At 36.5% G+C, this 27,600-nt stretch overlaps 1 protein-coding gene across 5 annotated transcripts; it reads right to left on the reverse strand.

Moving 5' to 3' along the window:
- On the reverse strand, positions 1-26,646 carry SULT1E1 (sulfotransferase family 1E, estrogen-preferring, member 1). Of its 5 annotated transcripts, none has more exons than XM_021100459.1 (9): positions 26,505-26,646; positions 20,681-20,745; positions 16,325-16,486; positions 13,923-14,048; positions 13,046-13,143; positions 9,154-9,280; positions 6,911-7,005; positions 2,602-2,760; positions 1-1,084 (listed from the first exon to the last, which is right to left on the reverse strand). In XM_021100459.1, exons 3-9 carry the CDS (start codon positions 16,473-16,475, stop codon positions 1,049-1,051), a joined length of 792 nt encoding a protein of 263 aa, XP_020956118.1. In that variant the 5' UTR covers positions 16,476-16,486; positions 20,681-20,745; positions 26,505-26,646; the 3' UTR covers positions 1-1,048.

Consider the following 27,600-nt stretch of genomic DNA (forward strand, 5'->3'; position numbering starts at 1 on the left):
TTGTACTTCTTGTACTTTTGTTTTTATTTTATTTTACTGGTAAATATCACATTCTTTAAAACTTTAGTTTACTCTTTGCAGAACAGATGCTGACTCACAGACATTGAAAAACTTATGGTCTCCAGAGGAGACAGTTTGGGGGGTGGGGGATGTGCCTGGGCTGTGGGATGGAAATCCTGTGAAATTAAATTGTTATGATCATTATACAACTACAGATGTGATAAAATTCATTTGAGTAATAAAAAAAAGATACATAAAAAGATACATTAAAAAAAACTTTAGTTTACAGAGCTTACATTTATAACATTGTATTGTATTGTTATAGAACAGAAAGAACTCTAGAACATAAATATTTCAAATCATTTGGAGATATTTATGCATAAATAACACTCATTGGGATCATTTATAGACATCTGGAAATCAGTTCTGTTATGCCTCACATTTACATTAGACTAAATAAAATTCCAAATTAAGCCATTTTGCAGAAGGTGAAAGAAAATATCAGGAAGGAAATAATAGATCTAGTTATGCCCTCATATTTAATTATTCTTTAATTTTTTCCAACAAGGTTTTCAAAATCCATGTTCAGTTATTAATATATATTTATGTGTATATGTATATATATGTATGTTGTATATACTAAATGTACCAATAAATGGAAAAAAGTAATCACACAATTAAAGAATTTGGAATGCTTGGTTATTTTCGATGAGGCTCTAACAACTTGAACAATTTGTGTGTTCCCACATCATTCTCACAGGTTATAGATTTTTGCAATATTTGTAAAAAAGGAAACAAAATTAAAACAGATAACAAGGTAAAAAAATCTTTCTTGTTTTTGATATGAAGATCTCAAAAATCACATGAACTCAACCATGATCTTTTTAGCCTGATTCATTCTCCACCAGTCTGAAATAACAGAGGTAAGAAGTGATAACACTTTAATCTCAGATGTAACCACAAAAACTTTCCTAGATCTCTGTTCGTAACTTCAGTGTAGACCCCTTCATTTGCTGCTCATAGTGAATGTCAAATTTCTCATTCAGGGCTACTGTAAAGTAATTCTTCCAGTCTCCTGCAATCCCTGTAACAAAAGAGAAAGAGAAAACAGTGAATATTATGTCTTACAAACAAAATAATGAAATTCCCTGATATTCATCATTTTCTTTAACACTTAATCAAGTCTTATTCTTGTAATCCTTAGTTATAAAAATAAAATATATACCATAAATACTATAAAAGTGCCAATAAGGATTTGTCCTGATTGTTAAAAAGAATAGCAAATTTGGAGTTTCCATTGTGGCTCAGCAGGTTAAGAAACTGACAGAGTGTCTATGAGGATATTGGTTCAATCCCTGGCCTCGCTCAGTGGGTTAAGAATCCAATGTTGCCACAAGCTTCAGAGAAGGTCTCAGATGGGGCTCAGATCCGATGTTGCTGTGGCTGTGGGGTAGGCTGGCAGCTGCAGCTCCGATTCTACCCCTAGCCTGGGAACTGCCATATGCCATAGGACGAAAGAAAGAAAGAAAGAAGGAAAGAAAGAAAGAAAGAAAGAAAGAAAGAAAGAAAGGAAGAAAGAAAGGAAGGAAGGAAGGAAGGAAGGAAGGAAGGAAGGAAGGAAGGAAGGAAGAAGGAAGAAAGAAAGAAAGAAAGAAAGAAAGAAAGAAAAAGAAAGAAAGACAAAAAAGAAAAAAAGAAAATTTATTTCTGACTTTTACCTGTTATACTATTTCACTTAATTTTTCTTTTCTAACTTCTGAAATATTGGGGATCCTAAAATGAGATCCATGTTTGACCTACTCCAAAGACGCTAAATATCACCTTCACATTGATAACATTAAAATCCAAACTTATGTCTTCGTATCTAGCCGCCTATCTGACACAGTTACCTGGATCCCATTCAAGTATCTCCAATTCATTCAACTAGTTCAAAAAAGAATTAATTCAGGGGAGTTCCCATTGTGGTGCAGTGGAAAAGAATCCGACTAGGAACCATGAGGTTGTGGGTTTGATCCCTGGCCGCGTTCAGTGGGTTAAGGATCTGGTGTTGGTGTAGACCGCAGATGCAGCTCAGATCTGACGTTGCTGTGGCTCTGCTGCAGGCCAGCGGCTACAGCTCTGATTAGACTCCTAGCCTGGGAACTTCCACATGCTGCAGGTGTGGCCCTAAAAAAAAAAAAAAAAAAAAAAAAAAAAAAAAAGGAAAAGATAGAATTTACCATTTATATAATATGTATGATGCAGCACCAAGGCACAAAGACTTAATAAATAACAGTTAGTGGAGTGTGGTATTAATACTATTGCTGAGGCTGGGGTGCCTGCTGGTCATTCTTAATTTGCTGCATATAACAAATAATCAACCTCAGTAATAATAATGTATGAATAGTATTAACAGTAGTACTAATTTTACATTTCTGCAGAACTGGTCACTCAACAAAGAGAGTGTTCAAATATGAAGCAGATCTGAAGAAAACAAGCTGGGTCCAGAGACATGAATAGACTCTAGTAGGTGTCTGCCCATAAATATTTCAACTTGCGACTTCCTATAGCAACAGAGGCAAATAACATCACTATCGCACCCTTTCTCATAAAGGCAGATACTTTTTGGTTCATGACTTCATCTGGAAGTGTTGTGTAATTGGTAGATGGATTGTTCTTCATCTCTTGGAATGAAGTATGTTTTATAATCTTGTCCACAAGCTCATCTGATGCCTTCCTTCCCAGAAATTCTATCAATCTCATCACCTCTTTTCTGATATTCTAGGAAGAAAAAAATATTTTGAAGACAATTACTAAAATTGAGTACATTATTTTGTGGATTAAAAAAAGACACATGGAAATAAAAACTTTTATTCCCCCATCTGATTTTGAAGTAGGTTTCTGGTCAAGAAAAACACTTCTTGGGCAAGTGGTATTTTTTAACTTCTCTAAGCATAATTTTCCTCATTCATAGAAGAATATAAAAGAAGCTTTACAGATTGTTAAAAAACTGAGATGATGTTTATAAAATATTTGCTTTAGTCCTCTATCCATTGTATATGCTCAATAAATACTGTCTATGAATATAAATCTATGCTTTTAAAGACTACAGTCCCCTACAACAGATCAAGTTTTAGGTTGAAAATATATACAGACAACTTTTATTTTTCTTTTAATTTATTGGTATCTCTAGAGAGAAGCAAAGGAACCAGAAATACTAAGAAAGGGGGTAAAAAGTTAAGTGCTCAACATGGAACATTAGATGTCTATGAACAATAGCTACAAACATTCCCATCTCTAGTCATTTCTATAGTGTACCCTATTACTCATCTTAATTATTCAAGGCAGCTCTTCTAAATACCAACTGTACTGTTTTACTCTGGGGTATAGTTCCCTTTTTCAGAACGCTGTTCTCTAATTTTCTGTCCTACAAATTACAGCTTGCCTGTCTAAATTCACCTTAAGTATCACCTTTGGGATGATTTTTTGACTATTCCACTTTGAGTTAGATAACCCTATTTTTGCTCCCTTTAAATTCACATATAAATCTATTGTACCATATCTTTATTCCCATATGCTTTTCTAATTTGTTTATCTGTTTTCCACAACAAAGGTAGTGTCTCTACATATAATATTAATGTATTTTTCTCTTTCTACCTGATACACTGCAGAAGTAAAACTTACTCTTCTGCTTCTTATTCATTCAAATAGAGAAGAAACATAAACATGGCCATTATTCACTAAAATACGAAATAAATGGACATAGACAATTTAAGAGGGAAAAATAGTTGGATTAACTAATAAATTTTGTTCATGTGCCTTTTAAATTCTGTCTTCAATTTTCTAGTTACAGAACACAAATTTAAATAATGTAATAAACTACAGATAATGGCTGCTTCTCATTCAAATTTGTTCCGTGTTAAACTCCATAAAGAAATAATAATCGTTTCTAAAATAATGTTCATGATTTTATTGTATTTTTTGATGCTTTTCACAACATCTTTATTCATTGTTCATATATCCTTTTTCCTAATTACTGTAATGGTAATACTTCCTGATGCTTGCACAGGTCTTTTTTCTACAGTTTTAAAAAAATTTTTTATTAAAGTATAGTTGATTTAGGAGTTCCCTTCATGGCTCAGTGGTTAATGAATCCAACTAGGAACCATGAGGTTCTGGGTTCAATCCCTGGCCTCACTCAGTAGGTTAAGGATCCAGCGTTGCCCTGAGCTGTGGTATAGGTCGCAGACACGGCTTGGATCCCACATTGCTGTGACTATGGCTCTGGCCAGCAGTTGTAACTCCTATTACATCCCTAGCCTGGGAACCTCCATATGCTTCAGGTGCAACCCTAGAAAAGACAAAAAGACCAAAAAAAAAAAGTATAGTTGATTTACAGCAGTGTGTCAGTTTGTGCTGTACAGCGTAGTGACCCAGTCATTCATATATATACATATACATTCTTTTTCTCATACTATCCTCCATCATGTTCTATCCCAAGAGACTGATATAGTTCCCTGTGCTATACAGTGAGACCTCATGATTTTATTTTAAATATGTCCTCATCAAAATAACTTTAGAATTACTACCACAGAATTTTAGTAATTGTGCAGAGATGTGATCAATTGCTTTCTTGATGCTAATAAAGATGAGAGAAGAGACATTTCTCACCCCTTAATCAAATGCCCTAGTGTTTTGTCTTTCTTTTAAAAATTATTTGATAAATGCCCAGATGTACCTTAAAGAATAACAATGAATGCAGCACCAGTTACCTACTACCCAGTGTAAGCAACAAAACATTCATAACTGGTTGAGTTTTTCCATTTGCAAATTTTCAACTGCATTCTTTTCACTCGCCATTCCCATTTCTGCAAACAAGAACAAGCAAACTTGCTATCCTGAAACTGATTTAATCAATTCTGTGCTTTACTCTGTAGATTTGAATCTCATGTATGTAGTCCTAGACAATGGATGGTTTGGTTTTCATCAAACTGATGTTCACATTTGAAGTGTATTCCTTTTCACTGAAATATAATATTTAATTGTACAATAATAATATATATCATGTCTTTATTCTTGAAGGTATATGTGTTTGGTTTGATCCCAATTTTTATGGTCATGGAGAATCCTGCTATGAAGATCGCTGTTCATATAACTCAAGACACACAAGCCAGTGTTTCTCAAGAGCCTATACCTACTAATGGAATTTCACCTTTATATGCATGTTTTCTCTTCCTAGATAATGATCAAAATTGTATATTTTTATCCTCTTATCAGAAATGTGTTGGAGGAGTTCCCGTCGTGGCGCAGTGGTTAACGAATCCGACTAGGAACCATGAGGTTGCGGGTTCGGTCCCTGCCCTTGCTCAGGGGGTTAACAATGGCCGTGAGCTGTGGTGTAGGTTGCAGACGCGGCTCGGATCCCGCGTTGCTGTGGCTCTGGCGTAGGCTGGTGGCTACAGCTCCGATTCAACGCCTAGCCTGGGAACCTCCATATGCCGTGGGAGCGGCCCAAGAAATAGCAACAACAACAACAACAACAAAAAGACAAAAGACAAAATAAATAAATAAATAAAATAAATAAATAAAGCAAAGTGACCCAGTCATATAAAAAAAAAAAAAAAAAAAAAAAAAGAAATGTGTTGGAGTTCCCGTCGTGGCTCAGTGGTTAATGAATCTGACTAGGAACCATGAGGTTGCAGGTTCCATCCCTGGCTTTGCTCAGCGGGTTAAGGATCCGGCATTGCCGTGAGCTGTGATGTACGTCACAGACGACGCTCGGATCCGGTGTTGCTGTGGCTTTGGTGTAGGCCGGCAGCTACAGCTCCAATTGGACCCCTAGCCTGGGAACCTCCATATGCCACAGGAGCGGCCCTAGAAAAGGCCAAAAAAAAAAAAAAAGACAGAAATGTGTTACTTCTCACTAATCCCCATTCTCACTACCATTTATTATTGTCATACTTTTAATCTGGGGAGGTGGGAACCACGGCATGTGGAAGTTCCCTGGTCAGGGGTAGAAACTGTACCATAACCGTGGCCCGAGCCACTACAGTGACAACACTGGATCCTTAACCCCCTGTGCCACAAGAGTGTCAGACCTATTAAGTTGTCAGTCTGGTGGGTATGAAATGGCACCTCATAGTACTTTTTATTTTGAATTACCCTTTTTACTAATGTGGCTAGGAAAAAAAAAAAAACTAGATAATGAAGAAATTGTGATGTCATCATAGTTTTGCATATGGCTGTTTCTATATTCTCTGTACATTCTCCTTCTGGAAGTTTGAGTTGATATATATGAGACCTTATCACTCTATCCTACATATTCATTAGTCTCCTTGTAAAGTTTTCTACTTATCTTACTGTGGTACAGTCTACGGAACTTCCACATAATCTTCTACATTACTAATTCACTACAGTCATATCTTTTTATTTAAATCACCTTATAATTTTCTAGTTTTAATTTTTTTAATTATTTTAGAAATTCTATGTTGCTGATTTTTTTTTCAAACCTGCTTTGCCAATTTTAGTAACCCCTGATTTCTTTGTAAAATTTTTAATTTCTTCTTTTATTTCTTTAAATATACAAAGCATAGTTATTTTATGGTCCTTGTCCTTGTCTGATAATTCCAGCATCTATGAATTTGGAGATCAGCTGACTCTTCTTGCCCATATGTATGTGTGTGTTTATTGTTTTTTTGTTTTATTAACTCAAGTTCTTTCAACTTTTTGATAATTTTTGAGATGAATTTAAATGTCTTCATTTACAGAATGTTTTTATTTACTAGCTTCCCATCTATGCTAAAGTATTTGGATTATTGTGAATTTTGGAATTGGCTGCATCATTTATTTAAAAGCAGAATTTTATATCTAGCATTGTCAAATTCTAACATTTTGAGCATTACTAAGCTGCCACATGTTTTAAATCTCTCACCTCCTTCATGTCTTCATAGAAAATAAACAGCACTTGTGGATTCGTTCTCTTTTCCCACCAGGATTTTGTATGTTTATACCAGGAACCATAAGGAACTAAAATTAGAGATAAAAACAATGTGAGGACATAGCATCATCTTTATGAGTGTTCAAACAATAGTAGCAAAAAAGAAATATAAGTAAGTGATCACGGAATGTGAATTAGAGATCCGCTGTGCATCTTACGCAAAATTTTCTGCTGCATGAGAGCAAAGCCTGTTGAATAATCTATGTACAGAAATATACTCTGAACTTTCATTATTATGACAGGATTTATGGCTCAGAGGAAAAGGGAAGGACATATCCCACTCTTTTGATTCAGAGCTTATGAGAGCATTTTTGAAACTGGGGTGTGTCTGTGTGTGTCTGTGTTGGAGAGAGTGAGTGTAAAATCACATTGTTGGTGAAAAGAGTTGAAATAGTGGAACTATCAACATCCTATGACCAGAATTCAGTCCAGGTCTCATTTTACTATTTACAAACTAGCTTTGGCAAGTGAAGCTAGCAGCAATATAATATTTTCTTGCACTACATGCAGCTTAAATGGTAAACAATGTTCTCTTAGGGACCTTAGTGTCTGTCATTCATACTCTAAAAAATTAGAATATTTTTGGAGGTGATGTAATATGACCAAATACTGTTTCTTTCTTTCTCTTACTTCATTTTCTCTTGCAAACATGCAAGTGTTTCACCCGTTAAAAAGCTGACATGATAATATAATGATGTGAGTCAAAGTACCCTGCTTTGCTTTAAATCATTGCAAACCGCTTCTGTTCTTTGACCTAGTGATAGTTTATTTATTTATTTATTTAATTTATTTATTTAGGTATAGTTGACTTACAATATGATAGTAGTTATAATAGTGTACATAGTGATGCAATATTTAATGGATTACACACCATAAAGTTACTATAAAATATTGACTATATTCTTTACGTTGCACATTATTTGCTTGTGACTTATTTATTTTACCACTAGCTGTTTGTATCTATCAATCCCCTTCATCTATTTTGCCCCTCCCCCCATCCTTCTCCCCTCTGGTAAAGGCTGGCTTGATCTCTGTAGCTGTGGGTGAGTCTGTTTCTGTTTTGTTAATTTGTTTCTTTATGGAAAAGGGCATATAATGATTTCACAGTGATCAGATTCATCCATTTTTCAGAGGTATAGCATTATCTGCCTTACAATGCAGGTTTCAATGATCTAGAGTTATAGAGTTTCTTCATGATGCTTGAGCACAAAATTTTGCAAAATGTAGCAACAAGCATAAAGCATATATACGACACTTCTTTTGTGGATATAAAATGGCATTTTTATTCTCTTTCCTTACAATTATTACTACAGGATCACAGCGGCCTTCTTTAGACTTTCTTGAACCCTCTCTCAAATCTGAATACTCAGCTGCTTTAGTCTGAAGTTAAATTAAAAAGCACCATTTCCCAGAATTTCTGCTCAAGCAGCTCTTGGTCTGCTCTGAGAAATCTAGTTGAACTGTTCGGACTCTACAGTGAAAGGAAGGAGTCAGAACTTTGCAGATATTCTGTTGTTTTTTGTTTGCTTGTTTGTTTTGCATTCTGGCCCCATATAATAAATGAAATTTTCCTTAGAAACACATTTCTCCTTGATCCTCATTCTCCCTTGTTCAATGGAGTTGTTATGACACACTGTGATATATTTCTCTAGTAAAAAGAAATGAGAGAATTGGACATACACATACACATCTATATGCTTATTTATAGGTTTTTGTCTTCTTTTTGTCTTTTCTAGGGCCACACCCACAGCATATGGAGGTTCCCAGGCTAGGGGTTGAATTGGAGCTGTAGCTACCGGCCTAAGCCACAGCCACAGCAACGTGGGATCCAAGCCTCGTCTTCGACCTACACCACAGCTCACAGCAATGCCAATCCTTAACCCACTGAGCAAGGCCAGGGATCAAACCTGCAACCTCATGGTTCCTAGTCAGATTCGTTAACCACTGAGCCATGACGGGAACTCTTATTTATAGGTTTTGAACTGGAGTACCAGATTCTGCAATTTGTCATCCATATCAGGAAACTTTAGAGCAAGGGCTCTAAAGTTCAAGGGCTTCAAAAACTTCTGTGTTTTAATTAAAGATCAAAGAACAGACAGCAAACTTTTTGCCCACAGATGTCATTTGTCTTGCTTCATTTACCTTGAAAGAATTCAGAGGAAAGAAACTCTTCTTACCTTCTCCATCCATGAACTTCTCCACAAAATCTTGGAAAGAACCAGGATCCGGATTAGCAGTCACCATTAGAAAGAAATAGTAATAAGAAACGACCACATCCTTGGCATTCCGGCAAACATAGATGATCTAAGAAGATGGAATCAGAATTAAATCATCTAATATTTTTCAATCATAGTGTCAGCAAGATTCAGAAAGAAAATATTTGTTTTCAACTGTAAATATAATATGCATTTGTTGTAGAAAATATATGACATATAAAATGATAAAGAAGAAAACTCCTTCAATAATCTGAAGTGACATCTTTTGTATTGTTGTTCAGTGTTGGTTATTTACATTTTTATGTCATTTTCACATTTACTACCTCGTTTGAGTATCTCAAATTCCACTGACATAAATTGGATGAGACAGATCATTATCCCCAATTTATAAGTGAAGAAAGTAAACTGAAGCTAAGTCAGAATACATCTTTGAGAATAAATCAACGAGAGTAAAGGATTTGGTAAATCATTCAGTCAAAAATAAAGTCCCCTGGCCTTTATTCTGCATACTAATTAAAAAAAAAAAAAAGTCCTGTCATTTTCCTACTCACAATCTTGAAGCAAACAAAACAAAACAAAATGAAACAAAAAAATGTTTATGAGGTTCTCTTTAAATGCACATTGATCATTGATGTCAATCTATATATGTATGTGTGTGTATATATATATACATATATATATACTCTTCCCCCCTACCTTGTTGAGTTTCTATCTTATATAGAAAGGAAACATCAATAAATTACAAGTCAGGAAGACTTGGTTTTAGATGATTCTGGCACTAAGTTCTAACATCTAGTGTAAAGCACCAATCATTTTGGACCTAAATTTTTTATCACTTAACAAATTGGATCAGATTGTATGACCTTTCTAGGTCTGACACTCAATGCTATAGGAAAAGACCTGCAAATGTGAACCAACATCGCTATGGTCTTCCACTTCCACCTTCAGTCACCTGAGCAACACCAAGAACAAAGGCTACATTAGACGTTCCACTCTTCACTGGATATGATTAGGCTCACTAACTTGTCTTGCTCAAGTTTCTACATTTTCAAACAGGTTTTAAAAAATCATTCTGTTTACTCTAAGAAGTATGGTTTCCAGTGTTAAGCTCCCCCTCTAAAAAGATCCAAATACTGCAGCAAAAAACAAAACAAAACAAAGAAAAACAAAAAAACAAACTTTCTTTTCTTACCAAAGCTACTGTTGGCCATATTGACATTTCCCAATCTTATTACACCTCTCCCTAGTCCCTTTTGTCTATTATCTGAATGGAACTCTGCCACTGTACTCACAAATGTACCTCATAATTTTCATCCCTTTCCTTTATTCATGTTATTCCCTCTGTCTTGAATAGTCTCTGCATCTCAAAATACTATTCATATTTAAAGTTTAGTTCCAGGTCCCCTAGGAAGATTTTATCCCTCAAGATAGGGGAAGGGGGAAGCAAAAGTAAACCCTCTGCCCCTCTGTTCCCCTTGGTTTATCTTATCTCCATTTTGGAAGATCCTATTCTATTCCCTACTTTGCCCTGCAGTTCTCTTCCTGCCTTCATTGAAAATCTAGGTCTTCTCAAGTCAGTGTTTCTAGTTTACACACAAATCACTTGAGATCAGAATCTATATTCAAATCCTACACTTGAAAACACCCTGATTCATTTGTCTCCCAGCTGAAGGAATTTTTTAAGCCTGTGGTCATTCCCTTGCTTTAATTAAAAATTTGAACACCTGCCTCATTATATTACTCTCCACTCCAAAACTTTGCATCAGGCTGTACAATTTTAGCTATCTGTGTGCAAAATTTATCTGATTCTCTATCTTCTTGTAGTCATTGATCGTTACCTCTATTTTACTTCAGCACCACTTTTTACCAAATCTTGAAATTTGTCAGTACCCAAAGGTTCAGAAACCTTCCTCATCCTTGAGCACAGTGTTGTCTTCCAAGAAAGTCCTGCTTCGACCTTCTTTCTTATCAAGAATATACCTCTTTTGCAGTGGCTCCAAGTTTCCAAGTTTATTGACCTTGTTTATCTATTAGCTCGTTCCTTTTCTTTCATGTTTCTAGTCCAACACTCCAAACATCTTTTACTAATAGTTCATCTGCCTTCTTGTCCCCTGGTGAACCTGGAAGTAGTCAGGATGTGAATCTGTCCAACTCTTTCCTCTTCTCTGATGACCTCTCAGATAATAAGCAGTTTTGTGAAGAACGGGGCAATTGTAAAGGTAGAGCAACTATTTTCATTTAAGAATTAAAACATTGTGGCTACATCCCATTCTTTAAAGAAAAAAAGAAAAAGCAATTTGGGCCAAATCTCTTGAAAAAAGTGGTATGACGCATTCCCGGGGAAATACATAAATAGTTTTTGGGGATTTTTTTTACAGCCGGACCTGCAGCATATGGAAGTTCCCAGGCTAGGAGCTGAATTGGAGCTACAGCTGCTGGCCTACACCACAGCCACAGCAACACTGGATCCCCAACCCTCGGAATGAGGCCAGTGATCAAACACGTAGCCTCATGAACATTAGTCAGATTCATTTCCACCGCGCCACAACGGGAACTCCATAAATAGTATTTACTCAGGAGAGGGCCTTTATATATGGAATAATTTCAGCAGGATATATGTGGTCTTTCTAGTATTACTTATGATGACAGAAAACAAATAAACAAAAAACATTGGGATCTTCCAAACTTTGCACCATGGATCTAAAAAAAAAAAAAAAGGTCGCATATGCCAAGTTATGTCAGAGTACAAAATGGAGGTGTTTCATGGCTCTGCTATCAACTTTTTTGTCACTAATGACTGTATATATCACTTTAATATTTGTTTAGTATGGGTTATAGTGCGTCCTAATAAAGCTAGTAAGATCTTGAGGAACAGTTTCAGTGATCTAATACAGTGTTTTGCCTGCACTTTAGGATTGGATGTATTATTCTTTCTAAAAAGCAAACTTGATTATACCATCTGTAGCTTAATATAGCTATAACTCCTCACTATCAAAGTGGAGCCCAAACTTCCTCACTTGGCTTCAATACCTGTTTTAGTTAAATTCAGCTTACCTCCCTTTACTCATCCAGCCAGTATGGACACTCAGCCTTCCAGCTAAACTGGTTTTATGTACCCCCTGGGGGTTGCCTCTGGGATTGTGTAGACCATCTCCTATGCCTTCTTCATATATCAGCTGAGCTGTTACTTGCTCCTGGACAGCACGCCTTCTCTGCCCTCCATGTCTGGGCTAGGATTGTTCTCTTATTTAACCTATAACACCTTCCTTACTGTTTACTCCCCTACCCCCCAGGCCTGCCATGGCCCATGAGTCCATGAAGACAAGGCTAATTGTTATACTGCTGGCTCATGACAGGCACTCAGTAAATAATTATTACATCATTATTCTCTGGTTTATCCTTTTCCAGGTTGTTATGCCTCACATGCCAAGCACATGGTTTGTAAAAAGAATGTATTCAATACAACCAATGACAACAAATACAAAAGTAGCTACTTACATTGTTTAGAAAGTGCTAGGTACTATGTTAAGCATGTTTCAGGCATAATTTTAGTTGATCACTTAAATAATGTTTCAACTTTATCAGGAATGCTATTATTATCTTTCCTTCACAGAGGAGGAAACTAGAGCTTAGCAAATTTACCTGTTTTTCTCAGAATCACCACTGGAGTTGAAACTGAAGTCTAGATTCTCTGACTATGCTGAGAATGACCCACATTTTTTAAATGTCTACAGAGTAAATGAAGGGATAAATAAACGTGTGTGTATAAAGTACATTCAGGATGTTACCTAAATTGGGGATTTTAAAATGTCTTTGAGTTGGATGAAGTTCTAGGAACACTTGACCCTTTTACCTTACAGTTCTTTTCCCAAAACGAGACTGGAAGAAGCTCAGGTGGCAGATGAGACTTCACTATTCTAGGAGATGCCATCTGTTTTAATTGTTTTACTCCTAATTTTTAAAAAACCAAAAGTCAGACAACTTCAAAATTATAAAGATTGATATGAATTTTTATAGATTTTTAAAAATAGAAGTAACTGTGTATTCTATATTTAAATGAATTAAATTTCGTGATTTAAATCAAGAAAATTATAGAGAAAAAACAGATCACTTTGAAAAAAATCCCTATTAACATTTTGGTAAGCACCCTTCCATACAAAATATATGTATATGCCCAGACTCACAACCATCCACATACGACACACACACACACACACACATGCACGCACACACACACACGAAATGTTTAATATCTTCTAATTGCATTTTTTCTCAATCTATTATACCAATACTGCAATATCAAGAAACATATATCATAACATGTTTAATGATTTCAATGTTATCATACCATTTTTAACTCTTGCTGTTAACATTTACATTTTTTAATTTTTCACAATATTAAAAGAATCTGTGACAAATATCTTTTTGCATATATCCTTGAAAAATTTAGAGATATTTTCCTAGTATTTAAAGCATTGTTGCCTACATCCCATAGAGAGATAAATGTGCACATATTACTAGACTCTGCAGAAAGCAGATCAGAACTATCCTTATTCACTCTCTTCCAAGCATATGCTATGCCATGTTACCAAGATTTAAGTTTGCATTCTTTCCTCCGTAGAAGACACAGCTCTAATTTGCCACTTTGGCTCACAGTCTCTTTCCTTGCATTTCTTAAATCCACATATTAAAATTATGTATGTCGCCTTTAAAAATAATTTAAGCATTACCATTCATTACATTTTCAGTTCTGCATTCCAGGTAAGGAATTCGATTAAAAATGGTATCTTCTTTGCACTTTTCCACATCGCCCTCTGTATAAATCATGTACACAATTTCACTAACCCACGTTGTGCCTGGAAAATTAAACAAACTTGAGTCTCCCACTGGCCATGCATGGCTGATGGTTGAAGTAATGGATTTATATTTGGATAAAGTAGAAAATTACCAATGCAATATTATTTGAACAGTGTAGGAATAGCCACCAGACACCATAAATATTTCCTCAAATATTTTATCTTAGAAGATCCAAACATGGTCTCAATCAGTAAGGATGACCATTGTAATAAGGTACACTTATAGTATAAAGCTGAATTTGCTCACGATGAGTTATGACATTGTGCAAGCTGCCAACAGTTTTGGATCTAAATTTTTTTGTATAAAAAAGTAAAGAAGCTTGAGTAATGTGTGACACCCTCAAGCATGCTTTCAACCACAGATCTCTTTGGATAGCTTCTTATGCCTCAGTTTGATCCTGGTTCAGAACACATAGAAAAGAGTAAATCTGGTTTCTTAGTCTATGACAGTCAAAGGCCCTCTGAAGAATAAGAAACAATGCTCAATAATTACAATACTTTTTTTTCTTCTTGTTTTTTGTTTGTTTTTTGCTTTTTAGGGCCACACCTGCAACATAAAGAAGTCCTCAGGCTAGGGAATAAATCAGAGATGCAGCTAGCAGCCTACACCACAGCCGCAGCAACATGGGATCTGAGCCTCATCTGCAACCTACACCACAGCCCATGGCAATTCTAGATCCTTAACCTACTGAGCGAGGCCAGGGATCGAACCCACATCCTCATGGATGCTAGTCAGGTCTGTTACCACTGAGCCACTTGGGGAACTCCCAACACTTCTTTTAATGTTGTAATATGGGTGGGCACAGAGACTTTAAAGGACTCCAAAGGAGGGACTTTGCATACTACTGCTGCTGTGAGGTTTCCACAAGAAATGCCTTCAAGAGAACATGGTAATTGATCTCAGCCTTAACAAATTATAGCATCTGGCATTCAATTCACCAGTTTTGTAAGGTAGGGAAGGCTTCTACCAGACAGAAGTACTGTCTTTGTTTTAAATCAAAGGCCAGTTGTTTACAAACAGTAAAGGTGAGGAAAAGAATTGGCTAGAGATTATCAAGACTAAATCAGACCTCTGCCTGAGGGTATTATGGGTGGAGGGAGGCAAGCAGACACCACACCTAAAAAGCCCTGAAGTTCATACTAGTTGATGGAGTTGTTTCCTGAAAGTTTAAATTGATGTACATTAAACAAGAAAGCAAGATATCAGGGTTATGTTTTGCAAGTATTACTCTTGTGGCAGAGTAAATAAAACAAGGAAGTTAGGGGCCAATAAGGCACTTACAAGGTGACAGGAGACTTGGAGGAGACTGACTGTGATCTTTAAGTGACTCTGATCACTGACTGTGATCTTACCTTTAAGACTAAGTGGGCAAAACACTGTGATTGATGGAGCGTGGGACCCTGGAATAGTTCTCAGGTGTCCTCTTCAGTGCCTGATATTGTCCCAGGCAGGGAAGAGAAGCAGAGGAACACTTTGGGTTAGAGTAGCCAAAGACTCATTTAGTGTGTGATATATTTAAGTGTTAACTGAAATATCCAGATAGAGAAGTCTAGATTGCACTTTTCAAATTTCTAAACATCTATAAGACTCCAGAAGTAGGACTAAGAGCAGAGCTAATTTTGGGGGGGGGGGATATTACTTAAAAATAGAGTTTTAGAAGAGTTCTCTTGTGGCACAACAGGTTAAGGATCCAGCATTGTCATTGCAGCAGCTGTGTCATGGTTGTGGCTTGGGTTTGATCTCTGGCCCGGGAAATTCCACATGCAGGTGGCAAGGCCAAAAAAAATAATAAATAAAATAAACTAAAGTAATATAAAATTAAATTAAAATAAATAAATAGGGTTTTAGAGCTAGGCTTTAAAAACAAGGAGCTAGTTAGCTGAAAATATTTTGGTTTTCTTTTTTTCAATCTGTGAAAATTGTTTATACTTTGTCTATACCACAAAGAAAATAATGACATTAAGGTAAATACATTGGATAGTTTTAAATTTTAGTTATGGTTCTATGTTCATCCACCTATACTAGCTAATTTTCTAAAGTGGCCAACAATATCCATTTGTCATTGTGCTGCTTGAGTTATAGGTACTGATTGTGGTCTTAGAATAAAGCTATAATAAGCTACTCTTTCTATGTCTATACCAAAACAGTTATATCTGTCCTTAGTTAATTTAGAGAATGAGTATGGAAGAAGTGAACTGCTTAATATTTACCACTTAAGTGGGTTTGTCATTTCTAGGTAAAAAGAAGACAAGTTTGATATAACAAAGAAACGTACCAGATTTGGGATAGGTGACAATGACAAGGTCATCTGGTCTTGCCTCAAATGTCTCCACATCATTCCAATATTCGATAAATTTTTTATACAGTAGAATTCCATGGATTCTGCCAAAGTAATCTAAATAGGCTGATTTGGAAGAATTCATCATGGAGTGATATACTGAAAGAAAAAAAGTGTTTTTTCTACTTTGTATGTATTTTAAAATGTTTTAACATTAATGATAGCTCTGTACATTGAGTTTCTCTTGGCTGTCTAACATTTCTTAGCTGTTTAGTACATGGGATAAAGTCATATTAAAAAAGAATATTAACATAGCCTTAGTGCTTTAAGAGTGTCTAACCGTTATAATGAGATATGTCTAACAAGTAAAAGTACAAAGCACAATGAAGTAAAATGCTTTAAAATTATGTACAAAATCTGTGATACATTTATTTTATTATATTTATATAGATAATATTTGTACATAAGAATTCTATGATGAATGAAAACAGAGCATTTGATTTCTCTGTCAAAAATTAGTGGGAGCACTATACTTTAATAAAAAAATTGTTGATGCAGATAAAGACAATGCAACAATATCTGCAATGAGAAAATGCAACAATATTTTGACAAAGAAGCACTTCCATTCTTTAATGTGTACATTAAATAACAAAGATGGATAGTCATATTTGATAGTTATTACTAGATATCAAAATTTGAGTTTCCTTTGTTCCTGAACATGTTTCATTTAATGAAAAAAATCCAGTGCTTGCTGAGTATATTAAAAAGAAGATGAAATTAATGATGCTGTAATGAATATGTCTAAGACATGGATTCTTGGATTCTTGAGGGTTCCTCTTTGATCCCTATATTGCCTGTACTTTTCTCTCTTTTACTTAAACACTCCAATTGAATGACTTGTGTGAAAATCAAAGTTACACATGATGGTTATCATTGATAATTCATCTCCTGATCCTATGACAATGTATTTCATGTTCAGGGTTAGTCTTAGAATTTTTAATTAAGTAAACGTTCCTTTATTGGCTTTCAACTTCTTTCACTACCTTATCCTCCCACCCCCCTCAACTTACTCCATTCTGAATTCGTGATATGGCATCTCAACAAAAGCTGTCCTTTGATATTAGCCTTCTAGGGTCTCCCTTTTATCCACCTTTACCCAAAAAGCTGTCCGGTAAGTTGTTATACACTAACACATTTGTTACCACTGTGGCTTTTATTGTCTTTTTCAGAAAATGTGTACAATAACAGGAGTTTCTTGAAGACAATAGTTCTTTTAGCCACCTAATGTTTTTCCTATAATGCATGAGAAATGTATTATAATGAAGAAATGAAATTGGTCAATACTGTAACAAATGCATTAACCTAAAGGAATAAATAACTGATGGTAAAATTTAGAAAGATGTGTCCTACAAATCAAACCAACCAAGTAATTAGACCATAGACTTATACTGAAAGCTTCTAAGCTTCTTCCGGTAATGGTTTCCCCATTATGTTTTGAGTTAAATTACTATTGATTGAATATGAAAATAGCCTGCTATCTGGCCTTTCTGTAGAAAAAAAGTGCCTTTCTCCTCTTTCTACAACCACCAGAGTAAAGAAAATGGATGTTATTTATCAGATACTTATTTTGTGCCAGATTTGAAAAGTTTTATTTTAAAATCTTATTCATGTCACAGGGCTCTATGAAAAAGCAGACATCATTATCAGTTAGGTTAAGTTTGTCCTGCAGGAAACTCCTTGACGGTGGAACCATGCTTGTCTTACCGGAAAGACAAATGGAAGGATAAATGTGCACACATTTTGCATTTAGGTAAACATGTACGCACTTATTTTTGGCACGATTTTTGAAAAAATTAAACAATATAGAGAAAATGAAAGTGCTCTCTTTAGTCTACTCTCAAAAGAAATGCTCATTCCTATTAGCGTTATATTTATGCTTCCAAAATTTAAGTATATGTAAAATCTATACTTATGTATTTAGTTTAATGTGTATTATGATTTATATTCATTTGTTGTAATCTATTTTTACACTTACCTATATGATGTGAATATATTTTGGTGTTGATACATAAATTCTGTTTTTATTTTCATAAGTGATACATAGCAATCTATAGCATGGCTGTAACATAGGTGATATTATTCTTTATTGTTGGGAATCCCTGTATTTCCTGATTTTTTTCAGTATAAGTAGTAGTGCAATGAATGCCTTCAAGCATATGTATTTTCACACTTACCTTTGCAGTGACAATGGAATTGCCAATATAACGTATACACATGTGAGATAATGGCAATTATTTTTAAGAAATCACTAAAACTGTGTACAAATTTGCATAGTCTATGAAACATTTTCTCACTTCACCATCAGTATCAGAAATTACTTGTTGTAGTTTTCATAACTGAATTATATTTTTGAAATCAGTATTTCATAGCTATAATTGTTCATGTTTTTATATTTATGTTTATTGGTTATTTTAACCATTTTGTCCATCAACTTTGTCCATCAGGAGTATTGTTTTTTCCTAACTGATATATAGTGTGTAATTTATTATAGATTTATAAATTGAAGGTTATGTGTGGTTTTTCATTGCAGCTCTTTAACTTTTTAATGGTTTGTAGAAATGTTTAATGTTCAGATAAGAAAAATGTGTATGAAAATCTTTTGCTCTGGATTTCCCGTCGTGGCGCAGTGGTTAACGAATCCGACTAGGAACCATGAGGTTGCGGGTTCGATCCCTGCCCTTGCTCAGTGGGTTAACGATCCGGCGTTGCCATGAGCTGTGGTGTAGGTTGCAGACGCGGCTCGGATCCCGCGTTGCTGTGGCTCCGGCATAGGCTGGCAGCTACAGCTCCGATTCGACCCCTAGCCTGGGAACCTCCATATGCCGCAGGAACGGCCCAAAGAAATAGCAAAAAGACAAAAAAAAAAAAAAAAAAAGAAAAAGAAAATCTGTTGCTCTGCTTATCAATGTGTTTATTCATAGGAATGACTTTTTTGGTATCCTGCCAAAGTTGTAAGAATTGGCTTATAGTCGATGGAGAGTATTTATTATTAAACATGTATCATTAAATGTTTGGCTGGCTTCTGACTGACCCTTCAATTTTAATCTAAGAGTTAAACAAGGTGATCTTTTGCTTTGTTTAACTTCTTTTAATAAATTATCTCACATTGCAATGTAGAGTCACCTCTAGTGGCTTTCTTCTTTCTCAAAAGACATATTTCAATTAGAAATTGTCAATTTTATGTCCTGAGTATTTAGGCTACTGCTGTTTAGAAAAGCTTAACAAAAAATGATTACAACTGTGATTCAATTGAAGGAAGAAATATTTTCCTTCTCTTTAGTCTTCATTTCCCCCTCTTCTTTCCCCCATCTCTGTCACGAGACATGTTTCTACAATATTTTCTTAGCCTCTTTGCTGAAAACTCCATCTTGTCCTGCTTTACTTTATCCCATCTTCCTGCTTTACTTTATCCCATCTTCCTGCTTAAAAAACAGTCACAGTGCTATAGTAAATGACTTAAGCTTAAGAACAAAGACCTAAAGGCATAAGCTGTTCATAGGGTCACCTGAATGAGGACATGATGCATTGGTCTAGGCACGCCGGACCTGTGCAGACTGGCACGCCATTTGCATAAGCATGATATGCCCTCTAAGGAATAAGAGAAAGAGGAACCTCATAGCCAAGTGGTTTATGAGCGGTCGTTAGCAGAATATGCATTAGCAAACAGAACCAAGGTGCAAACCTAGGCATGCTGGGTTGCCACAAATAGGCATGCCGTTTTTGTGAGGATTCTCTGTGGAAGATGCTAGATGGTGTTCAGGGATAACGCTCATTTTCTTTACAACCCTAGAAGTAGAGGCTTGACGAATCCTCGTCACCTCACTCCTAATAGGAGACAATTGAGGAATATCAAAATCAAAAACTGGAGCCAAAGGCTCAGAAGCCAAATATTCTCTATGATAATTTTGTTCAGGGACTGCATTTTTAGGTTCCTCCAACAAAGGTGTAAACTCCCTTCTTCCTCCTCTAGGTCCTCCGTGGTCTGTAGAGGTTCTAAAACTGATTTAATTAAGCTCCAGCCACTCCAAATGGACACAGGAATTGGAACACCCTCATCATGTAATATCCTAAGTTCTGTTCCTACTGTCTCCCGTATTTTAAAATATAACGTTCTAATGTAAGAAACCAGTCACCATGTTTCTCAATAGTCTGAAAAAGTTCCAAAAGCTTATTTCCACTTGTTTTTGCACCCCCTTTTTTAAGTTGTCCTAACAAAAAATGTAAGGACTATATTTTCCTGCAATTACCTTATTTCCCATGTTACCCTGTAAATACCTGAGAGAGGGAACGTACCTGCAGGATTTCTTTAGCGTAGTCACCCAAAATTCCTCCCTTCTTCTCAGGGCTCCACAGCACTTCTAGTGAATAAAAATTCTGTTGTCGTCACGGTCCTTCGTTCTTCATGCCTGCCTGCCCCACGTTGGGTGTCACTTGCCAAGACCAGCTCAGTAGGATGGGGCTGAAGAACAGGTGCTGTGAAACTTCAGGAAAAAAGTTAACATAAAACGAGAAACAGAGACATTTATCTTAAGTTAAGGTGGGAACCAGGGGACTCAAGGTCTCAGGGACCAAGAGCCCTGCCTCAAGAAACCACACTGCTCTTATTGTGCTCTTTAGGATGAGGTCAAGTGAGGAGGGGCTTTGGGTGGAGGATATAGGGTTTGTTTACTATTTTATAAGTTCTTTTATTATTTTAAAAGCCACTTAGCTGGTAGAAGGTTAAACTTTTACTCTGACCTTTAGACACATAACAATCATTCGCTTTTGGGTTAGCTATCTATGTATAGCATTCCAGAGAATCCTCACTGTGCTTCCACAAATGGCATGCCTATTTGTGGCAACCCAGCATGCCTAGGTTTGCACCTTGGTTCTCTTGGCTAATGCATATTCATAAACCACTTGGCCAGGAGGTTCCTCTTTCTCTTATTCTTTTGAGGACATAGTCTGGGCTGTTTATTATTGTTACTAGAAGGTGCCAACAGGGAATTTTACAGGCTTGAAGGGAAGGCAATTTGGACACCATACATCTAGGCTTTCCAGTAATTGTCAGGGAGACAGTGGCTCTAGGTATCGATCCCGCCAAGCCTGATGGAGTTTATGAGTTCATTCATAAGCCCTTTCCTTTTTAAATTCTTAAAGAATTAAAACAGGCCATTCAAAACTATGGTGTTAATTCTCCCTTTACAAAAGGAATCATGAAGGGAGTAGTTGAAGGAAATCATATGATTCCTGCTGATTGGCATAATTTAACCCATGCTGTGCTATCTATCACCTAGTGAATATTTACAGTTTAAGTCTTGGTAGCAAGATCATGCCCAAATTACTGCTAATTGTAATCAGGCTCAAAATCTTCCAATTACAATGGAACAATTGTTAGGGATTGGTCCTTGGAGTAATCTTCAAAATCAAATGAGAATGAATGACTTGGCCATTGAATAGATTAGACAATGTTGTTTAACAGCATGGGATAAAATTGAATCTAAGGGTCAAATAAATACTTCTTTTCAAAAGATCCTACAGGGCCCTAAGGAACCTTATACTGAATTTCTAGCTCTTTTACAAGAGGCATTAAAATGAAAAATTACTAACTCTGAGGTGTCTGATACTATTTTTCAATTGTTATCATATGAGAATGCACATACTGATTGCAAAAAGGCCATAGGACTTTTAAAAGGAAAAGCTAACATTGCTGAATATATTAAAGCCTGTCAGGAAGTGAGGACAGAGTCCTTTAAGTCCTCAATGCTGGCCCAAGCAATGGCTAATTTAAAGGTTAAAGACAAATTTTCAGAAAAATGTTTTAATTTTGGCAAGACAGGACATACTATAAAACAATGTTGCCCTCCTCCATGAGCCCGACCTTCCTTTCACAGAGCTTCGGCCTTTTCATTACTGGCCACTGCTTGTAAAAATAATTATGATGCTCCTGAACCTATTCGATTAAAATGGACTACAGAAAAACTGGTTTGGGTTGAGCAGTGGCCTCTTTCTTCAGAAAAATTAAAGATTTTAAATGACCTTGTCCAAGAATAATTAGAGAGGGGCCATACAGGAGAATCCTTTACTCCTTGGAATTTGCCAGTGTTTGTTATACAGAAAAAAATCAGGAAAATGGAGATTGTTAACAGATTTAAGAGGAGTAAATGCTGTAATTCAGCCTATGGGTGCCCTTCAACCAGGCCTCCCATCCCCTAGTATGATACCAGCTAACTGGCTGTTAATTATTCTGGACTTAAAAGACTGCTTTTTCACAATTCCTTTACACCCAGAAGAAAGGGAAAAATTTGCTTTTTCAGTGCCAGTGATAAACAATATAGCCCCTAGAAAGCATTATCAAAGGAAGGTCCTGCCTCAAAGTATGTTAAACAGCCCTACCTTGTGTCAGTATTATGTGGCTTCAGTTGTTGAGCCAGGCCAACAACCATTTCCTAAATGCTATATTGTTCATTATATGGATGATATACTTTGTGCTGCACCCTCTCAGGAGAAGCTGACTGAGGTTTTTCCATGCTTGCAATCCTGTCTAAAGGGAGCAGGATTGATTATTGCTCCTGAAAAGATTCAGATGGAAAGTCCATATCAATATCTGGGAACTGTGGTTGAATGTACCACTGTTCACCCTCAAAAGGTAGAATTAAAAAGAGATCAAACTTCTACATTAAAAGATTTACAAAAACTGTTAGGAGATATTAATTTGCTCCGACTTTGTTTGAGGATTCCTACAAATGAATCGACAAATATTTGCTCCTTACTTAGGGGAGATTCTAAATTAAACAGCCCCGGCTCTCTAACTGTGGAAGTGGAAGAGGAACTAAAAAAGACTGAAAGTAAAATACAAAACTCCCAACTATGTCGGGTCAATCTAAAACATCCCATTCAGTTGGTAATTATACCTTCTCCTCATTCTCCCATGGGAATATTGATGCAATTAGAAAATACTCTTGAGTGGCTTTATCTTCCCAATAACGTCACAAAAATCTTTGTCTCTGTACCTGGACCTGATGGCACAACTTACCCTAAAAGATCCAACTCATTGTGTACAAATGTCTGGAAAAGCTGAACTAACTGCTGTAATCCATGCCTTGAGGGACTATCCTAAGCCAATCAATATTCTTTCTGATTCAGCATATGTAGTTCATACTGCCAAAATGATTGAAACCGCTACCATTAAACAAAATTTACCTATCTTGTTATTTGACTTGTTTACAGAATTACAAACTGTCCTAAGGGAAAGAAGATATCTATTTTATATTACTCACATCGGAGCACATACTAACTTACCTGGGCCTCTAGTTGCAGGAAATAAAGAAATTGACTGGTGACAACCGTGTTACAAGAAGCTCAACATTTTCATGATTTAACACATGTAAATGTTCGAGGCCTTAAAAAGAGATTTGGAATAACATGGGCTAAAGCTAAGACAATTGTCCGTCAATGTCCTGCATGTCAAATAACTAACAATCCTTCTCAATCTGAGCCTGGAGTTAACCCTAGGGGACTTGCCCCGAATGCTCTCTGGCAAATGGATGGTACTCATTATTCATCTTTTGGAAAATTGTCATCTATTCATGTGTATATTGACACTTACCCTAAATTTATTTGGGCTACTGCTCAATCTGGTGAATCTGCTAAACATGTTATTCATCATTTATATGCCTGTTTTGCAGTCATGGGCCTGCCACAAGCAATTAAAACTGATAATGGTCCAGCTTATATCAGTTCTCAACTTAAAATATTCCTGGATACATGGCATATTGCTCACTCCACTGGTCTCCCTTACAACCACCAAAGACAGGCTATTGTGGAATGAGCCGATTTATATATAAAACAGGCTCTTCAAAAAAAAAAGGGGGGGAGACACAGAAATAGTTAAGTCACAACAAACACTTTTAAACAAAACCTTATTCACTTTAAATTTTTAAAATTTGGCCTCTGACCAAAAAAACGGCTGCAGAAAGACACTTTAATACAGAACAAAATAAGATTAACATTTCTCAGGATGAACAGCCCTTGATTTGGTGGCAGGTTCCATTAACAAACTTCTGGTCCCTGGGAAAACTTATTACATGGGGTAGGGGATATGCTTGTATTTCACCAGGTCATGAATTACAACCTGTTTGGATTCCATCAAGAAGAATCAAACCATATCATGAACGAGCCCATGAAGTATCCCTCCACTCCGGACCCCAGAAGAAGGATGATAGACAAGAACATACTGAAGAGACCCAGATTCATGATTTGGGATCCAGAGCTGCCCACCATGGATATAGCAGCAATGTCTGTGACACCAACTCGTGTGTCACTGCCACAGACCCGAAGGGCTCATCTTCCCACTTGGGGTCAGATCAAACATCTAACCCAAGAAGCCAAAAATCTAAGAAGAGAAGGAAAGCCTCTCACTCTAAATAATTTGGTCCTAGCTGTCTTTACTTTGGTTTCTATCGCATCTAAGGATGCACGAAGAGAGCGATCCAAGAAGTAATGAAAAAAGAAGTTGCAAGATCTACTTTTGTCCTCCTGCAAAAACAAAAAGGGGAAGATGTCACAAGACTTGTTTCTACAGTATTTTCTTAGCCTCTTTACTGAAAACTCCATCTTGTCCTACTTTACTACTTTATCCCATCTTCCTGCTAGAAAAACAGTCACAGTGCTAGTAAATGACTTAAGCTTAAGAACAAAGACCTAAAGGCATAAGCTGCTCATAGGGTCAGCTGAATGAGGACATAACGCGTTGGTCTAGATTGGCATGCTGCTTGCACAAGCATGATGTGTCCTCTAAAGAATAAGAGAAAGAGGAACCTCCTGGCCAAGTGGTTTATGAGTGGTCATTAGCAGAATACGCATTAGCCAAGAGAACCAAGGTGCAAACCTAGGCATGCTGGGTTGCCACAAATAGGCATGCCATTTGTGGAAGCACAGTGAGGATTCTCTGGAATGCTATACATAGATAGCTAACCCAAAAGCGAATGATTGTTATGTGTCTAAAGGTCAGAGTAAAAGTTTAACCTTCTACCAGCTAAGTGGCTTTTAAAATAATAAAAGAACTTATAAAATAGTAAACAAACCCTATATCCTCCACCCAAAGCCCCTCCTCACTTGACCTCATCCTAAAGAGCACAATAAGAGCAGTGTGGTTTCTTGAGGCAGGGCTCTTGGTCCCTGAGACCTTGAGTCCCCTGGTTCCCACCTTAACTTAAGATAAATGTCTCTGTTTCTCGTTTTATGTTAACTTTTTTCCTGAAGTTTCACAGCACCTGTTCTTCAGCCCCATCCTGCTGAGCTGGTCTGCTGAGCATATCTCCACCCACACCCTATCTGCTTTTCATCAATGTTTGAGTTTCTATCTTGCTGCCAGGCCCAGGGACAAGTGTTGGAAAACAGGGTGAGGTAGATACAAAGTGTTCACTTAGGCCTCACCCTCCTCCACTTACTTGGATTTCAGCACAGTGCTTGAAAGGAGAGAAAACCCTTTTGTATTTCATTCTACCCAGAACCAGAGTGCTACGTCAGAAAATGCTTGAAAATCCTCATTAAATGCAATTATTGAATTATTTAGTGAAATTTCTCGGGGATCTCTAGTGCCACTAAGTATTCCCAGATAAAATAGTTACTATCCTGCCAATAGTCCACCTGTTAATGACTTAGCAAGGACTTGGATTTCTTCTCTTGTTTATCTGATGTATCTCACTTAAAAGTAACAGTAATATCTGCAAGGCCCCTGGTAGTAAAAGACTGCTTCTGACATAGTTCACAGAAGTAAACATCTAACCAGAATTTACTCTCCACTCTGACTTTTCTGCTTTGCTTGCTTTCTTTTCTCATGGAGAAGTGGAGAATGTGTCAAATGGAGAATGTGTCCAACCATGCAGGATTTACAAGGCAACTATGATACTGTAGTTTTATGTCAAAACTCTTCAAACAGTAAAGCATTGTATAAATGCAAGATATTTTTACTGATAAACCAGTGATTTAAAAAGCTTTCAGATGCCTTACAGTATTAGCTATTGATAAAAAGATTTATTCTCTCTTTAACTGCTTCTCAATATATATTTGCATTCTATATTTCCTACGGCTAACCTCCAAATATTAATTTTAGCAACAATGATAGAAATACAACCTGTTTGGATGATCCTCTAAAAGAAACTGGCCGAGCTAATTCACTTTTCTTCAAATCCCCACTCAGGTTTCAACCTGCAAAAAAGACGGGTACTCTGAGCATTTGGAATGTTTCTGCTGAGTTTTTATTCTGAATGCCAGAAAAGAGGGCGGAGACTATTTTGGGAGGCTTGGCTTTCTGGGGTTTGTGATGCAATGGAGTAACACAAAAGTATTGATTCGTACCTGCAGATGCATTTAGCCACACAGAGTGATGTTTATTCATTCAGAGATGTAGAAATCCTCCTGTAATTTTCCATTCTTGCCTCATAGTCAAATTTCTAAATTTGCCAATCAGTGGGTTGAGGAGAAGGAGGGAGAGAAATTGATGGCAAAGATGAGGGAGAAAAATGTAAGCATAAAGGAGAAAAGTATAAGAGCTCGAAAGAGAGAGTTCCTTACTTATTCACTGATGAATAATCAAATGGGTGGGGTTAGCCTTTGAAGGAAAAAACTTACTAGGGAAATAAAAAAACAGAAAAAAATTTCAGGGAAGGAACAAGAGGGCATTAAGGATGCTGGGTCAGGAGACCTAGCTTAGTTTAGCGAGATCCAACAAATAAGGCTTTTAAGTACTTGCTCCTGTCCTAACAGGTCATTTGGAAAACACTTTTTATTTAAAAGCTTCACCTTTAACTCTTTAACTTTTATTTAAAAGCTTTGTCTTTAACATCCCTGAAAATCAGAACCAAAAACAGCTAAGAGAAGAAAGTAAGCATCCTTCGCCTTTGGATTTTTATTTATTTATTTATTTATTTTATGGCTGCTTCTGCAGCATATGGAAGTTCCCAGCCTAGGGGTAAAATCGGAATTACAGATGCTGGCCTACACCACAGCTCACGGCGGCAATGCTGGATCGTTAACCCACTGAGCAAGGCCAGGGTTCGAACCCGAAACCTCATGGTTCCTAGTTGGATTTGTTTCCACTGCACCACAACAAGAACTCCGGATTATTATTTTTAAAATCATAACCTCTTTCTGCTCCCAATCACATGCTTAATGGCAGAGTGTGGAATTTCGGGTAAAGTTTGCTATTGGTACCATTGGAATGTAGATAA

Source organism: Sus scrofa, chromosome 8 (assembly GCF_000003025.6).
Source record: "Sus scrofa isolate TJ Tabasco breed Duroc chromosome 8, Sscrofa11.1, whole genome shotgun sequence".
Classification (NCBI taxonomy): domain Eukaryota; kingdom Metazoa; phylum Chordata; class Mammalia; order Artiodactyla; family Suidae; genus Sus; species Sus scrofa.

Excerpts from the sequence above, each read along its gene's own strand:
- SULT1E1 (XM_021100456.1), bottom strand. The coding sequence starts at position 16,475 with ATGATGAATTCTTCCAAATCAGCCTATTTAGATTACTTTGGCAGAATC. Across the intron at positions 13,144-13,922 it reads AACTGAAAATGTAATGAATG|GAGTAAAACAATTAAAACAG; the intron begins GTAATGCTTAAA and ends TTTAAAAATTAG. Across the intron at positions 7,006-9,153 it reads GAAGTTCATGGATGGAGAAG|TTCCTTATGGTTCCTGGTAT; the intron begins GTAAGAAGAGTT and ends CTCTAATTTTAG.